General features: G+C 37.3%; 1 protein-coding gene, 2 long non-coding RNA genes and 1 pseudogene across 3 annotated transcripts; 3 read left to right on the top strand and 1 right to left on the bottom strand.

The window, feature by feature from the left end:
• Positions 1-17,626, top strand: part of LOC149045662 (DDB1- and CUL4-associated factor 1-like) — a 413,926-nt pseudogene that overhangs the window by 324,403 nt on the left and 71,897 nt on the right.
• On the top strand, positions 6,255-7,498 carry LOC149045666 (uncharacterized). Its single transcript, XR_016186900.1, has 2 exons — positions 6,255-6,606; positions 6,853-7,498. It is a non-coding gene; the product is annotated as an uncharacterized LOC149045666 (long non-coding RNA).
• Positions 10,802-11,766, top strand: LOC149045665 (uncharacterized). Its single transcript, XR_016186902.1, has 2 exons — positions 10,802-11,089; positions 11,588-11,766. It is a non-coding gene; the product is annotated as an uncharacterized LOC149045665 (long non-coding RNA).
• LOC149045664 (uncharacterized) lies at positions 14,538-17,494 on the bottom strand. The gene is made up of 4 exons (XM_089207817.1): positions 17,367-17,494; positions 16,999-17,095; positions 15,868-16,468; positions 14,538-15,387 (listed from the first exon to the last, which is right to left on the bottom strand). Exons 1-4 carry the CDS (start codon positions 17,492-17,494, stop codon positions 15,002-15,004), a joined length of 1,212 nt encoding a protein of 403 aa, XP_089063943.1. The 3' UTR covers positions 14,538-15,001.

Genomic DNA, 17,626 nt, shown 5'->3' with positions numbered 1-17,626 from the left:
GGCAGTGATCTGACTCAAAAAACTTGTGCAATCTGAAAAACTAAAACATAATCATTAAGAGTTCGTATCAAACTTAGAAAACTAAAGAATAGAAATTTCATTATTCATAAATACATTTTGATTAACTATGTTACTTGTTCGTCACAGCATTCCTGAAGCCACTGTAAGTGACTTCTGAATAGGCAATCTTAACAAGAATTTTATCACCAATCTGCTCCTTGCAGATACTCATTCCAATACGGTAAAAGAAACTGAATTCGACAAAAACCGAGACTTCTTGATTTGAAATTTGTTAGAGCATTGTTCAGTATCAAAAGTTCAACGCGTTTCAAATGAGCAATTACCGTCAATGCAAGGTGTTTTAGAGGGAAACTCTCCGAGAAAATAGATAGTTACTCGCGGGAAAAAGAACGTCCTCTTGGGATAGAAAAGAAAATGATAATAGTATATACGATAATAATGACAAAGATACTTGTAATAGTAAAAAAAAAAAAATACCAGTCATAATATTATTACGTTTTCTATAATGCCGAATAATTATTATCTATTATCACCATCATGTTATCTTCTATTTTCTTTAACTTATTAGTAGTTAGCCGTTTTCTTTAGAACGAGCGGCCAAGAACAAATAATGTAAATTAACCAAAATATAATAGCTAATTTAACCGACAGGTGCTGTGAAGAAAAATGTCCGACAAATCTTTTTTTATACATTCTAGCGCACGGTGCGATTCTCGTCCGTTGATAACAAAAAGTGCATTACCTCAGAATTGCATGATCTCTCCCACGGATTTTTTTCCCCCTCCAATGTTGTCTTGTTTTCTGCCTATTTAATGTACTATTTTAAGACAAAATATTTTAGCAGTTTTTTCTTTTTTTGTCAAGAGGAAACGACCACTATAACGACCACTTAGATCTAGAACTATATAAGGAAAGCTTATTTAACAAGCACTTTATCAGAGATAAAGCATACAGAAGCAAAGTACTCTAAAAAAATTGGCCCAAAATGTTAAATATACCGAGATAATGGTATCCACACAACAACACTCTTATGTCCGTCGAAGTCGCCCCGATCAGAATTAGAATTTATGGTATGGTACTAAAAACCATCAGCTTTAAAATAATCATTTAACAACCAAGTCGAAATAATAGAGATGATGATCATCGGCGATGATCAATTATACACGGCACATCATCAGCAGGTAACAACTGAACTACATAATATTTAGAATTGCCATGTTTTCAATGTTCCACATGGTACAAAAATAGCCCAGAAAAAATTACCTTTCTCTAAGGTGTCTCTCTGAGAATGAATAGATTCCTGCCGAACAAAGTCGAAAGTCGCTGAATATAAATATTCCTTCCGTGAAAACAAAAACCAAAAAAAGGAACACGGTGCCGTTAACTTTGCATAAAGATGTATTTCAAAATCCAATAATCATTCTCTTTAAATGTTGATGACCTCACTTCGAATCGAGCAAGTAAGAGGGCAAGAAAATTATAAGCTTGCAACCATCTGAAGAATGCAATTAACTTCTGAATAAACAGGTTTATATAACTAGAATTTTATTATCACTTGGTTCCGTAATGATAGTCAATCCAACACGTTAGATAATTCAGATCGAGAGCAACTTAAGCATCTTATGGTTATTATGAAATTTTTATAACACTGTTAAGAATAAAGCGTCTAAGGCGTTTTAAATGAGCGTACACCTTTGACGCGAATAATGCTTTATTTCTATTTTCATTTGATGTACTGTCTTTTAAGGCAAAAATGCTTCCTTCGTTTCTTTTTTTTTTTTTTTTTTTCAAGAAGAGAATCGCGTGAGCGTGGGATGTAATATGTTGGCTGGCTTACTCTCTCGAAAGATAATAGGCAAACAGGGGTGGACTGGGGGGAGGTTAAACCTTTAACTTTCAAGATCTGACTGTTAATTCTCCCCTCTTTGTGCTACACATTTCCTTTTTAATCGGATACAAGAATTTGATGTTGGATCAAGATAACAACCTCTATGTGATAAGTTTGAATATTCTCATTACCAGTCTGCTGAATAATGTATGGATATCATAGGAAGAAGATTCATAGTGATCACCACTGGGAGTGAAAGGCTAACCAATTACACTTCCCCTGAAAACAATTTTTAAAAGGAATAATAATAATGAAAAGATAAGAAAAACAATATCTCTTGGCAATAGATTTAATCTAAACGCCCACCGAGTGACGCATGTCGATTTTTTTTATGGTTTACGGAACATCTTGCAAAGATATAAAACACTCAGTTGAAGAAACAATGGATTAGTAGAAAGGCTCGAACATATGGAATAATGTAAAAGATAACTTTAGGGAAAAAATAACGCAAGTCAAATGACATCGATGAAGTAATGCAAATTAAAGAAAGAAGCTTCACCGAAGTCTGTTTTTCATTTTTCGTTCTCCCCCTTCTCCCGGGGTCTTTCGAAGAAGGAAAGGCTCCTAAACAATGCACTCTGTCTCCGGATCTCTCACATGATTGGCTGACTCAAAAGAATGATAATGTCATGATTCTAATCTTTGGTCAACAGGAAGAATATGATGCTAATTTGCCGATCAGCAACGGTATTCGAAAACATTAAAGGTACACGAAATTCACCCATCTATAGATTATCATTAATCATTTTATTAGTATGGTTATTTTTATTTTATTATTCGCATGTATTATCATCGTCGTTATTGCAATTGTTATTATCATTCTCGCCATTTCTATCCCAACAGAACAGTATTTACCTATCTGATAACTATTAATGTTTTTACGGAGAGTTTCTCCACAGAATTATTCACCGTCAAAGGTGTTTGCTCATTTGAAACGCCTTGAACGTTTCATGCTTAGCAGTCTTATAAAAAAATTTCATAATAAACCTAAGATGCCTCAATTACTCTCGATCTGAATTTTCGAACGTGTTGAATTGAGTATCATTACGGAACCAAGTGATAATAAATTTCTAATTATAGGAACCCGTTTATTCAGAATTCAATTGAATTCTCCAGATGGTTGCAAGCTCCTAATTTTCTTGCCCTCTTACTGGCTCGATTCGAGGTGAGGTCGTCAACATTTAAAGAGAATGATTTTTGGATTCAGAAATGCATCTTTATGCAAAGTTAACGGCACCTTCTTCCTTTTTTCGGTTTTTGTCATCGCGAAAGGAATATTTATATTTAGCGACTTTCCACTTCGTTCGGCAAGAATCTATTGTTATGAGTAATTGTTGTTGTAAATATAAGCTTCTAAAAATCCCCGGACTGCTTATTCATGCTGATATCAAGTGACGCAGTTATTACGTAATACTACTAAAATAATTCTTTTGTAAGGTTTTGGTATGTTCCAGAACACTTTGTGAATGTATATAAGGAATCATTTATGTAGTAAAATGTAAAATGTTATTCACAAGCCTAGGGTCGGTCCGTATTGGGAAAAACTGTGCCCTCTTTATTGAGTACTCAAGACAGAGGGCACAGTTTTTCCCAATACGGACCTTCCTACGGGCGAATAACATATATACATGTATACGTAGATTTGTTTCGTTCAGGGTTCCCTATGCATGCATATGTATGTGTGATGTATTTACAACAATTTTTCGACTGAATTCATAATGCATTCATATAAGCACTTACGAAGAGTTACAATTTTATAAGCAAGCAGTTAGGGAGAAATAAGAGAGACGGTAAGTTTTGAACTCGGTTAAGAAATGAAGATGATTTTAGTATTGTGACGAGCGTGGGACAAAGAAAACTTCTGAGTCCTCATGAGGAATCGAACCTCAGACCTTCGAATTCCGCTCTCCGATGCTCTACCACTGAGTCACAGAGACTCCATGGTGAGCCAAGTCTCTTACGAAGTAAGTTTTGATTTTGATCTTGTGATGAGCGTGGGACAAGGAAAACTTCTGAGTCCCCATGAGGAATCGAACTTCAGATCTTCGGATTCTGCTCTCCGATGCTCTACCACTGAGCCACAGAGACTCCATGGTGAGTGAAGTCTCTTACGAAGTTCATATGATACGCGTCCTGCATACTGTGAGGATTAACAATGTCGATAGGGTAATGTTTGTGGACAGAACTTCGTAATAGACCTCGCTCATCGAGGTGTGCGCCAGGAAACACCGGCAGATGACAATGAAGTGCCCATACTCGAGTGTCGAGCTTCAGTGTAGCGTACCGCGGGCACACGACTAGGCATTGTACGAGGGCTTCACGTGGGCTGATAGATGTGAAGCCGCATAAGCAAATAATTTGCAACCTGCGTTTTGAGCGCGAAATCAAACTGGTGAGGTTGAAGTTGAACAGTAATTATCAGTATTTTGCATTTTCTGATCAACTCGCAAAGCAACAATACCGGCAGAGCTAAAGCTTTGTCAACGAGAGGAAATTGTTATGATTCAAGTTTGTGAAGAGAGGGTTTAGAGCGAAAATAGGACGAAAAGAAAGAGACTGAGCGACCAAAAAAAAGACAAGAAGTAATTAGGTAAAGTAAGTCGAGAAAAACGCGCAAGAAAGTTAGAAAGGACACCAAAATATTCAGAATACGGTGAAAGGAACGCGGAAGAGAACAATAAAAGACATAAGTAAAAAGGCGAATATTTAGCGAAGAGTAACGCGAGAAGGAAATACATCTAGGAGTCCAATACCTTCAACTTTCCCTCGAAATGACTGAACATCCGAGCCATTTCCTCTTTGGTGCTGGCTATTTCCTCTAAGCATCTTTTGAGTGTGTGAACCAAATCAATGAGTTGTCTCTTTGAACAATAAGTAACAGCAGACTGCTGTTGGATATCATCGTTTAGTACATTCCACAGTGGACTGTCGATGCTTAACGCGTCTTCAACCCCAATTGTGAGGGGTATTTACAACCCACCGTGTCAAAGGTTTGTCCTGTGTACTCCTTGACCAACCGTTTAATGGCTCCTGTTGCCTTCGTAACTTAGGCATAAAGCCGTTTTGCAATGGCTTGTCCATCTAAAGAATTAACACAGCATGAGTCAAAATGATACCGCAGAAAGCCTACACTACAATCATTTCATTACGATATGTTGGTTGGCTCTAATTGGGCGTCTTATCGACGACTGTTAGCACTGGAACATATCAATGCAATGCCTGCATATTTCTTCATTACCTGTGAGAGAAACCACCTTTCTGAACACTTGACATGCATGGATAATAGCAAGTCTTCTCGACGCTTGTCTTGCAAATCGCGGAGGTATGCAATATACATGCTGTTGTCAGGAGACCATCGGGGTTGGCCGCTCTCAAGGTTCTTTAGCTGTTGATCCAACCTATAACCAGCAGAAAGGAAAACAGTGGAGAAAGCAAAAATTTGGTTGGAATTTGGTTTTGCATTGATTTGCAGTGCGATTGGCAAACAAAATTTGCCCTGAGAACCAAGTAAAATACCAATAACGACTTCCACGTTTAACGGCATGGAATTGTCCATAATTCTGATTGCTCGATTGCGTGATTGTCTGTTTACTTGTATGATTAACTACTTTTAGATTATGTGGCTGGTAATGAGCATTTTTCTTTGTTTTGGCGGACCTCATTTGAAAACCGTTTTAACATCCTACGTAAAGATCATTTAGTTCCCAGACCAGGGGAGTAAATATAGCAGAATCTAAAAGATGGTTTCATACTTGTCAAGCTGATCGTCAATATTTTCAGATGCCGGGGAATATTTTTTTGCAAGTTTGTTCTGTTAATGAACAGTTTAAAAAATTCAGAAGAAAACTATGAGAGAAAGTTGGGACAAATGACAGAAAATGATGGACCAAAAAGTAACACATTTCCTGTAAAATTCAGAAACGACAATTAGGGTAAACATTGTATGAAAAACAGATCTTCATGCTACTCCATACCTTACACAGCAAACTTGTCCAGGTAATCATCTGGTGATGAGCCTTCAAAGAAGAAAATGTAAAATCATAAAGGAACTTGTAACTGTTTAAGTAACTTGCGTGTACCTTTCTGAACTTCAGTTTTGGTACTCTAATTTCCTCTTAAGCACTTCAAAAAAATTTATCAAACTAGAATCAAAAATTAAGGAGGGCAAAATAAAATGGAAGTCATTCATTTGTCATGATTATTTTTGGTCGTTAAAGGTGAACTATTCCAAATAAGATCACAGCCGACCGAGTTGCAAGATAAAAAAGACTGGTTAGAGGTCAATAACAACTAGGCATTCCTCGCGAAATTTGATAATAGCCTGGGACTTAACGCGTGTTGTGTTGGAACTCGCTATGTTACTAATCGTCGTAAATATAGTCTACACACGGGAATTACATCTGACCTTGATACAGTCAACAAAATCACTTGCAGTAATATCAGAGTAATTATGCCGAGAAAAGCGAGATCACTTTCGAAGAGAAAGACCATGTAATCCTGTATCATTATATCTTTCGGATCAAAAATGGCGGGCTTTTCAATCTTCGAAACTCTACACGTTGTGGATTCGTTGTGGTAAACTGTCTATTTGTTTTGGCCATGGCTGCATTGGATAGCACCTCTGAACTCAGTAATCTTTTGGATACTTGGCGAAAGGAAGATCAGGATAATGCATCACCCGTTAAAACACTAAAAAGGTTGGTGAAGTGTAATAGTAGTAGTATTTTTGGTAAAATTTCCGCACAGCCCCCTACTATCGTAAAACAAAGCTGTTTCTCTAATGGCAATGTGTTGTTTTTGTCATTGTTTTCTCTATCCAAGAACTGAATGCATAATGTAGGATAGGCCGGGCGGAAATTTTACCCTGCTTGTGTTAAAACTGTTGTTGGATTGGCATGTGGCTGTAATTACACACCAAACAAAATTTCCTTTTCCCCTCTCAGAACGAATGAAACATACCGGTAGCATGGAAAGGCTCTGTTCAGAAATGATGAATTTATGGACAAACTAGTGAACTCCTACATCATGAGCTCTGTGGAACAGTTTGATCTGAACTGCACTGCAGCCAGAGTGTTGTTAAATGCCATGCCTGGGCTGGAAAGTGCTGCAGTTTTTCAGGATATGGTAAGTTTAGCAAGGTATTCTAAATCCTTCAACTCCCAAGATCTGATTTATATTCTCTCCTCTAGCTGCTACACATTTCCTTGTAAATTAGTTATGAGAATTTGGTGTTTCACACTTTTTACATTTTTATTTTTTTATTTTCTTACATATTTGCAAGATATTAGATCAAGATGATAACTTCTTCCTGATAAGTCTGACTATTCTCATTACCTTTTTGCTGGATAATGTATGAATATTATAGGGAGAAGTTACATGTTAATCACTTGTGGGAGTTAAAGTGTTAATAATCTTAAGATGTGACATTTTTTGTCAGCTTGAGTTTCATGTTAAAGTCCAGAAATTGTGTCCAGTTTCTGTGACATGGCACTCCCTTCCTTTTTGGAAAAAAATTAAATACTAAATATTAACTTGCACAATTTCTACTTTATAAAATTATGGATGAAAAAAAAATATGAATTTCTTTTAGTTACGTTGCGAAAAAGAAAAAAAAAAGAGATTTTATTTGTTGCTCTCAGTCACCTCACTTCAATGGAAAACACTTTTAAAAAAAGTGCAAACTTTTCAGATTCACTTTCATTTTTCCTTAATTAATAAATACATACTTCTTTAATAGAGTAAGAGAGATGGTAAGGTTTGAGCTTGGTAAAGAAATAGAGGAAGATGTTTTTTGTCTTGTTACAACAAAGAAGAAATTATGATCTGAGTCCCCACGTTGAATCAAACCTTAGATCTTGGGATTCTGGGGTCTGATGCTCTACCAGTGAGCCACAGAGACTCTACGGTGAGTGAGGTTTATTAAAAAGTTCAGTGACACTTGTCCTGCATACTGCTAGGATCAGCAATGTTGTTAGCATCATGTTTGTAAACAGAATATGACTCACAATTTTTTCCCTGGTCCTACACACGTGACAAGATGAAAAACATCTTTCTTTATTTCTTTACTGAGTTCAAAACTTACAATCTCTCATTCTATTTATAAGCATGATGCTATGCAGGACAATTTGCAGGATGCATGTCACATGAACTTTTTAATAGACCTCACTCACTGTGGAGTCTCTCTGGCTCAGTGGTAGAGCATTGGAGTGCGGAATCTGAAGGTCTGAGGTTCAATTCCTCATGGGGACTCAGAATTCTTTTCTTGTCCTACACTTGTGATGAGACAATAAACATCTTTCTCTACATATTTCCTATCAACAAATTATGCAAGTGGGCCAGAGAAGCCTTAGAACCCCTAAGATCATATGCTACAGGTACTTATATCATAGTTTACTGGTCTTACTTTACACAGTACTTCAGGCTTTGAACATTTTGGTCACCATACCTGAAAAAGAGAAAAAAGAAAATTTAGTTGACAAAATATTTAGCATCAAGTGGCCTCCTGGGGAAAATTAGATTTATCTCATTCTTTTACAGCTTCAGCTTCTGAATTAACTCAATTTTGTGTACATGTTTATTAACTGGGTGTAAGTAGAAGGTTGTTTCAGTTAGGTGATCTAAGGTAGTGTACAAGGTTAAGATATAGATATCTTATCTCACTCCCTTGGGAGAATATCAGGAGGTATGTGCTGTAATAAGGCACTTGATCATTTGATGTAATGAGAAGAACTGTAAGACTCTCTCCACTGAAGTTTGTGGGAAGCTTGTGAGAAACGTGTACTCAATCTGAAGGATAATTTAGAAACTTAACAAGTTTGAGCGAGGACCGACTATTAAACAGTAGCCTCTGTTTAGTGTAAAAATATGCTCGTACTTTTTTTTGGTGGACATTTATTTTGTCTAGAGAGGCCAAGAATTTTCGGAGAGTAAAGCTTGAGGAAAACTGTGTGCTTTTAGGAACGGATCATGTTTAAAGACAAAATATACGTGTATATATTACAGCCAAATTGAGGACGTATTCTTTTGCTTTTTATCCCTCAAATATTTTTTTGCAGTGCATAACAATCAGCTTCGTGTTGAAAACGGATGTTGAATTTTCGAAGAGACTTCACAAACAAACAAACTTGTCTCTCCTTCGTTATCAACTTGGATCGACTTCTAAAGAAAAAAAAAAGAGCAGAGCGATATGACCTTGTGAAATCAAACCAAAGAATCAGAAGCAAAATACTGATGCCACTTATGACTCCTTCCCTAATGACATGTGAAAAAATAAATTGTTGGAGTTTTGAGCCATCGGTTAGCTCAGTTAAGAACTGGCATTGCCTGTGATTCCGACAATCGAGTTTTCACTGGATCATAGGCGTTGGAGTTCTTAGCGGAATCGGAAGAAAAGAAATTGCTCGGAATATTCCAACTCCTATTTCGTCAAGCGTTTGGCTCCACTTACTCCGACTCTCGATTTTCTCTGGGTCGCTGGCACTCCTACGACTAATGAACAATTCGACACCAATTCTGTCTTTTGTGTAAACGAACCTTCAGACACTCTACCACATTCATCCCTCTTGAAAAACACTACTTTAACTCTTCAACTCCCAGATCAAATTTGTAATTCTCCTTACTGTCAACCATATAATTCTTTTAATGTTAGTTCGGATAATTTAGTATTGGATCAGCTAATCCTGCCCGAATTGATAATTGATTATGACGTGCCGGCAAATTGGCTCTGGCTAATGAGTTCTGAATTTAGGGAACACACTCGCGGCAAAGTAATTAATTTTTCTGTTACGAATAATAGGGAACTGGCATACGGTAGCCAGTTTACTTTATCAACTCAGTTGATAACATTAAATTAAATTTGAATCTCTTTCTTTAGTGCTGGAAGTTCAGAGGAGTGAGAATTGCAGTAAAGAAGACAATCAGAGCGTTTTGTTGTTGTTTATAGCTCAAGGATGCCTTTATTTTATGAGAATTGACCTCAATGTTCTTAAACATCAGTATATTATGCAAATTTTTTTTATCTAAAAAGCACTTGCTCATCATAAAGGAACCACAAATATGTTACCTTAAAAACAAAACAAGCATAGCTAAGAAGGACAAAGACACACATGGGTCAAGAACTGGAAAGAAAAGCTGACTTGTTGAGGAAGCTCTACATAGTATCGGTGAAATATAACTCGCAGATTCTACGTCATTTAGTTTTTTAAATAAATGTAGCACCCGCTCACTAAACATGATGAAAATTCAAAGAATTTGAATAAAACACGAAAGAGTTAAAAACAAGTCTAATTATAGCTGTGACATTTGTCATCGTAAAATCAGACAACAGGAGGATTTTTTTATCCAATAGAAACTGTTAAAATTCTCAACAAAACAATAATACTCTTATATCGATTACGGATCGCCCAATAAACGTTCATTTGCTGCCAAAAGAGGGAAAGACAGAGCCACAAGTCTGAACGTGAGCGCCAATGGCGACCCTCACAAGCCAGTTATCTTCACAATTACCAAATGGAGTAGTAGCATTTCTCCTCGCTGTCAACATTCTCCTCTCCTTCACTGCATGTCTTGGTAATGGTCTGCTTCTATTAACATTTTATAAAGTGTCCTCTTTGCATCCCGCTGCAAAGGTCTTGTTTGAATGTCTAGCCGCTACCGATCTTTGTATGGGTCTTTTTTCACAACCTCTGTTCGTGAGTGTTTTATTTCTTTACATTGATCTTGGTAACACCTACATAGATATTTTGTATTACGTCGAAGAGGTTGTTTGTATATCCAACTATGTTTTGTTTGGAGTGACTGTACTGATATCAACAGCCATCAGTGTTGACAGACTTCTTGTTCTGTTATTGAGGCTGAGATACAGACAAGTTGTGACACTAAAGCGAACTTAAGCTGTTATACTTTTATGCTGGATAATTGCTGTTTTATGCGGATTGGTTCGTGTCTGGAGTCAAACGGTTTCGGAGATTGTTGCTTTTGTAGCCGTCGTGGTATCTCTGGTTACTTCCGTGTTTTGCTACGTAAAGATCCACCTGAGATTACAGCGGTACCAGGCTGAAGTAGAAGACAACCCTGGCGAAGGACGGTCAAACGCAGGAGAAGATATAGGAGTAGGAAAAGATGAAGCAGGCGCAATAACGGGGACAAGAACAGCCACAGAAGAAGGAGCAGGAGTAAAAGGTACAGGAAGGGGAAGAGTACGTGCATGGACAGCAAAAGGTTCATCAAAACAAAGATTAAACGGGAGACTTCAACTAAACATCAAACAATATCAGAAAACAGTTTCCAGCATATTTTGGGTGCAGTTGGCTTTAGTGGCATGCTACACCCCTTATATAATTGTGTCGATATTTAGACATACAGTACTTAGTGGATCTGCAGTTCATGCTATGTGGCTCTTCACGAAAACTTTAGTTTATCTGAACTCATCTCTGAATCCCTTTCTTTACTGTTGGAAAATCACAGAAGTGAGAAAGGCAGTAAAGGACACAGCCAGGGCGTCTTGTTGTTGTTCGTGATTCAAGGTCGCCTTTATTTATGTGGAAAAACTTCCGTGTCCATATTAATCAATAAGGAATCATTGAATACTGACAAGTAATTGCACTTACAGAGTCGAAACTCTTTTGAAATATGAGGAGGAATACAAATTTCTTTTTCTTTTCCATGTTCTCTTTACAGGAAGGAGAATAAGAAGAAGAGGAAGACATAACATCAATTAGTCTCTTTTTTTTGCCATGAAATACAATGAGATATTGATTGAGAATTGATTCTTTCTATCTATTTTGGACGGGTTTCTAATATTTATTTAAAGATCGCCCATGCATAAACAAAATTAATAAATAAAAGTCAATTGTGGACTTGTCTTTGCTCGATATGCCCTGTTCTCTCATACGTAAATCTAATATATCGCATTTTGACTGAACAAACCGTTTTCAGCGAAGTGCGAAGCAACTTTATCGAATAAAACCTTAAAAGAGTCTATCCCGTACATTTGTGCGGCCCCTTTAGTCCTCTTGCTGGCGGCGCTTTTAAACAAGGAAGGTTGTTATTTTCTTTTCCTTTTTCGCCGCCTCAGTTATTGCTGACTTCTTTATTTATACAGTCGCAGTGAACCACTGCTTTCTTTTGCATTTTTGGCCTCTTTCAGCTGACTTTCCCCCCACAATCAGGAGGAAAAACCTCAAGATGAACATGTCTAACCTTTATTTTAAAATGCGTCGTGCTTGAATATCAAATAAGACCACATTAAACATCTCACAAATTGAGGACGCCACAAAAATGGCTGATTAGTAATTAAATGGCCTATATTTTGGTATTATTAAATTCGAGAATAATAAAAAACGAGATTTAGCTAAACTTTAAGTTCTCTTGAACATTAAATTTATGATGAAAACACCAGCGGTCGTCTCAGCCCTTATCAATGTTAAACAAAATTTTTTTTCCACAAACAGTTCACACCTGCTTCCAAAAACAAAGCGTAAAATGTGTAATGATGCATTACGAATAAATCATTCACACGAGCTCTAGAATATACTGTAAGCCATTTTGGCAATAGTCTTGGTTTTAAGGGCGTGATGAATGACTCAATAGCTGTTATAATATTTAGCTAGAGACTGGCAAATTGGGTCATTAGGCTTTCAAATACTTTATTCTTAGTCGCATAAATAAACCGTTTTTGGTTGACAGATATGTCAGCCTGCTTGTTTTGATAACACCAAGGGTAACAATACATGATTATTGACACACTTCAGTTGTTGTTGTACAGGTGCTAGTGTTGGTGGTCAGCCAAGACCTTTCAAGTTTATTTATATTTCATTCATTGACATAAATTTTTACAAGATATGGATAGAAAAATGATCCATTTTCCAACATTGGCTTCTCGGAAATGTTTCCATTATTACGATAAGTTGCGATGCCAATCGCCCTATTGAAAGTTTATCAAATAATTATTTCTTAACTCTTCACCAAGGTAGAGTTAACTAGTGGTGGATATTTACCAAGCTGCCAAGCGGAGATGTAAATATCTACCCCTAGCCACCGGCACTTAGATGAATATTTGTTTTTGTATATAATTTCATACTGTGAGATAAAATAATACAAAAAGATGATTTTGAATAATTTATTCCTGTAATAATCACAACATTTTTGGGCGCAAATCCCCTGGAGGTGAATGGAGAAGGATGTGCGGAGTAACGTTTTAGTAACTACTTTTGGGTTCCTTATTTCTATGTATGGATCGAAATATGTCAGATTTTCGGGAGATTCAAATTTTAAAAAGAATTTAATTTAATTTCGTGTGCAGAAATTTCAAAACCCTATCTAAACGATAAATACTTCCTTATAAGCATATTGAACAGTCAAAGAGATAAATACTGAAAAAAAAGGCAAAAACCAAAATTTTTGAGATCGACATCAGAGTCCCCACCGATCTTTTGATCGACGATCGTGGTTTTATTTCACTTTCATTTAAAGGACACTCCCTGTCTCAGAAAAAAAATGTTGTCTTAGCCCAGCCTTGAACTGGGAGAGAAATCTGAAGTTTAGTATCATCCAATGATATTCAGTAAAACAAGATTGAGGGGCATATGAAAAGTCATTTACATAAATTCTGAACAAAACAAGTCATGGAATAACAGCTTGTGGCACCTTGGATTCAAAGACCAGAGAGTCAGGGACTCAGAATTTATGAGCGCTACTTGTTTTCTATCAGATGGATTAATGATGAACTAAGCCACGCCGAAATGCCCTCGTTATCTTGTCAAAGGCCTTGCTCATGTCAAAAAACACAACGACGGACAATAAGAAAATAACTGCCGTTACCTATTTCTCTAAAAATCATAGCACAGTACTTCTCACGATGAAAGTTGAAGCAATGGGTTAGGCAATGTGAACGTTATATGTAAGTGTTCGTGAAAAAACAAAATTGGAAAATGACTGAATGAGAATCCATTATTATATTAGCTCGTCTGTGTTTCTCGAAAACGCCGTCTATTGCTTGATTAAACTCGACATATTTGCTGACGTAGTGCACCAGGAAGGCGCGATTAGTATCAACAATATTCAAACACAATATCCGGAGACGCCAAAATGCCTGAAACTGTACAGATAAAAAGTAAAAAATAATGTTTCCTTGGCACTTGGAATATCTGCCTTAGGCCAACTTCTGCACAATGGGTTCATTTATGTTTCAAACTTCTAAAACGCTTTTCTCGGACAATGATCAGAAGCAGTGATGTGAAATAAAAACATTCAAGACTAATCAGCTTAATACCGCCTATCTAATCAACAAATTGGAATAGAGAACTCGATTGAAAAGGCCATTGAGTCAGTAGCTGTCTAAAAAAAAAGGATAAAACGTATTGGGTTAATAATGTTTTGAAAATAAGCTACTTCTTGTTGCTAAGCGAGCGTAAGCTGGGAATAGAAAAATAGATACACTAATCAGAACTAACGCAGCGCTACTAGATCTTCGTCAATCTTACTCTTTGAAGGAGGCCAGATGTCATTTTAGTTTATGGTGTCCTTCAAATCTACAGTTAGATCCATACAAGCAATTTTGCTGCAATGAATGGAGTAAACGAAACGAGTTTAGCTTATATAAGTTTATTGAAGCATTTAGGGAGTGCTTTACAGCGAGTAAATTATTCTTAATTACATTAGGAAATATTACTTATACTAGGAACAACACTCAAACTTACGCAGCATTTCTGACTTAATCAGTTGTAAAAATTATCTTAACAGCTATTTCTTTTTTTTTTGTTTTTTTTGTCTCTATCAGCCTACAGTCAATAACATCAACAAAGCACTGACAAGTGCACCAAGTGAATAAACGGTAAACTAAGAAATGCAAAAGTGAAGTAAATAAACAAGTTTTTCTGTGAAAGAAATTCCACTTAACCTCCATTTATAAACTATGAAAATGGTTATCATCACCACCGAAGCATTACTAAAGTAAAAGTACGAAAAAACCTACGTCTTAAAATAAAAAACTATGAAATATTGAGGCTGAAATTCTCGAAATATAAACTACAAACTACCACAGAGTGTTATAAGACTACAACCTTAGAGGTTCAGCAATTCTGCTATTCAGCCTCAGTCCTGCTCAAGAGGAGTTGCTTCAGATGACTCCTCGTCTTCGTCACTTCCAGTTTCCTCTATATCCGCAGCAGTAAGTTGATTACCATCATACTCTTGTACGCCAGCGTCTCCGTCAAAAGGGTCTACAGCATCACTTTGGTCGTCCATATAGTTTCCAAGATCGTCTTGTTCTTCCTTAGTGTACTCTAGTTGGCAAGTCTTAGGTTCTTCTTCAACTGCCTCCTTTCCAGATTGAACTGCTACAGCACCTTCATAACCAACGGTATTTTCAGGTTCACTTGTTACACCTTCTTCGTCATCAGTTTGAATTTCTGGAGGGAAGACGGAATCACTGAGGCCTTCTTTTTCGACCAAAGGATTGTATCCTAAAGAATCAAGATCTTCTTCTTCGATCACACAAGGGAATGGTGAGGCATCGGGTTTGTTCACCTCATTTGCGGAGCGTGCGAAAGAGGTAGGATCTTCTTTTTCAGTAACAGAAAGGCATTCTGTGGCTTCCAAATCTTCTTCCCCAGGTACAGGGGAGCATGCTGAGTTATTGGAATCTTCTTCCTCAACCACAAGGGGGCATGGTAAAGAATCAGAATTTTCTTTGTCAGTCACGAGGGGACATGCTGAAGCAGCTAGACCGTCTTCGTCCATCACCAGGGAGAATTGTAAAGGATCAATTTCTTCTTCCTCAATCGCAAGAGGGCACTCGGAGTCATCAATTTCTTCTTCCTCAATCGCAAGATGGCACTCGGAGTCATCAATATCTTCTTCCTCGTTCTCGCTAAGGTATGGTAAAGTATCGCTCTCCAAAGGGTACGCTTGGGCATCCATATCTTTCTTATCACTCTCAAAAGGGTATGCTACGCAACCTTCTTCTTCTACTTTGATTCCGAGAGGGAAGGCTGTGGCACCATCGTCAATTCCAACCATAGAGGGATGTGCCGTAGCACCGTGCTTACCCACTTCACGGGCGAGATTTCCTGCAGCTGCCCCTTTATCTTGTAAGTTAATAGCGAAGGGGAAAGCTGTAGCACCATCGTCAATTGCAACCACAAAGGGATGTGCAGCAGCACTGTGCTTACCCACTTCCTGGGCGAGATTTGCTGCAGCTGCCCCTTTCTCTGGTACGTTAATAGCGAAAGGGAAAGCTTGAGCACCATCGTTTATTGCAATCACAAAGAGATGTGCCGTAGCACCGTTTTCACCCACTTCACGGTCGGGATCTGTTGCAGGTGCTCCTTCATCTCCTACGTTAATTCCAAGAGGGAAAGCTGTTGCATCATCGTCCACTGCAACCAGAAAGGGATGTGCCGTAGCACCGTGTTTACCCACTTCACCGATAGGATTTGCTGCAGCTGTTCCTAGCTCGTCCGGTCCTGCATCTTCTGGGTTTGCAACAGCTCCACGGTCATCGACAAAGTTGTACTTATCCTGATCATACTTGTCATCGTCAAAGATATCTACATATGTCTATGAAAAAGATTAGAAGGTAATCAGGAACTGCATAAGTTAAAAATATTGAACGAATGAATTTCAAAAATTCAACGAAGAAATTCCAAAAATGAGTCACTAAAAAGAAAAAAAAGAGCAGATCAGATATCAATCACAAAGACAAAAACCATTAGATAAGAATAAAAGTCAGGTAAGGTCTTCCTTTCTGTCAAAGTTTTCCAAAAGTGTTATTTTAGGATCTGTTCCGTTCTTTCTTGTGTGTAGACAACAGAGGGAAAATAAGGATGATCCAGACCGACATGACGTAACCACACTTGCGTATGCTTAAAAGTAACCACACTTGCGTATGTTTAAAAGTAACCACACCTGCGTATGTTTAAAAGTAACATTGGTTCATGATGAAACTGAATTCACAAATTGTTAGCGACTGGGTAGTTAATGCGTTTTGACATTACATTATTGACGAGAAAAGAAATTCGCAATTGACTTGGTAGGATACCAATTTCAATTGCTAAAGTATATCCTGAATTAGACGCTGTATGGCAAACCTTTGTTTTAATATATGTATCCATTGTTTGGTAGAGCTTCACAAAGTGTGGCCGGCTGGCGCTTTCGTATTTCCAGCAGTTTAACATAACCGCGTATCTATAGAAAAACACAGGAACGTATGATCACAGTAATTCCGCGATAGGCATTAATATTGCAAGTAGCAAAGTTGAGAAACCACAACTAGATACAAAAGTAACTGAAATGCTAAGTTTATCTCATTACATTGCAGCTCAAACGAATTCTGGGATGAAAAACCCACCGTATTCTTTATTTGACTCAACAACTTTTCATTTTAATTTTTGTATTGACGAGATAAAATTAATTTCTTAGGAAGGCTACTTATTCAGACCGAGTGTATCAAAAACACCTGACCACAGCACCAATCGATATTCCTTTTGACTTATATAACATTCCATACAGAGGAAACAACACGTACAAACTGTCGTCGATATGTTTAGGCTTTGGCAGACGATAACCTTCTTCGATTTTTTTCATTGTCGTGGATTGAGACCATCCTTCGTAAGGAATGCCTCCTGTGGAAAAATAATGTTTTTTTTCTGTTTGTCAAAAAAGCATACTTTTTTTGTTGTGGTCACTTTTATTCCTCTCAGCGCGATCGAAATGATT

The sequence above is a fragment of the Pocillopora damicornis genome, chromosome 5 (assembly GCF_964200805.1).
Source record: "Pocillopora damicornis chromosome 5, jaPocDami1.2, whole genome shotgun sequence".
Lineage (NCBI taxonomy): Eukaryota > Metazoa > Cnidaria > Anthozoa > Scleractinia > Pocilloporidae > Pocillopora > Pocillopora damicornis.
This window is presented reverse-complemented; position numbering and strand designations above follow the sequence as displayed.

Coding starts and splice junctions, on each gene's coding strand:
- LOC149045664 (XM_089207817.1), bottom strand. CDS start 17,494: ATGAAAAAAATCGAAGAAGGTTATCGTCTGCCAAAGCCTAAACATATC. Junction 17,096..17,366: donor TCGATTGGTGCTGTGGTCAG/GTGTTTTTGATA, acceptor GTTTTTCTATAG/ATACGCGGTTATGTTAAACT. Junction 15,388..15,867: donor AATCAAAGTAGAAGAAGAAG/GTTGCGTAGCAT, acceptor TCGAAGAAGAAG/ATCTTGATTCTTTAGGATAC.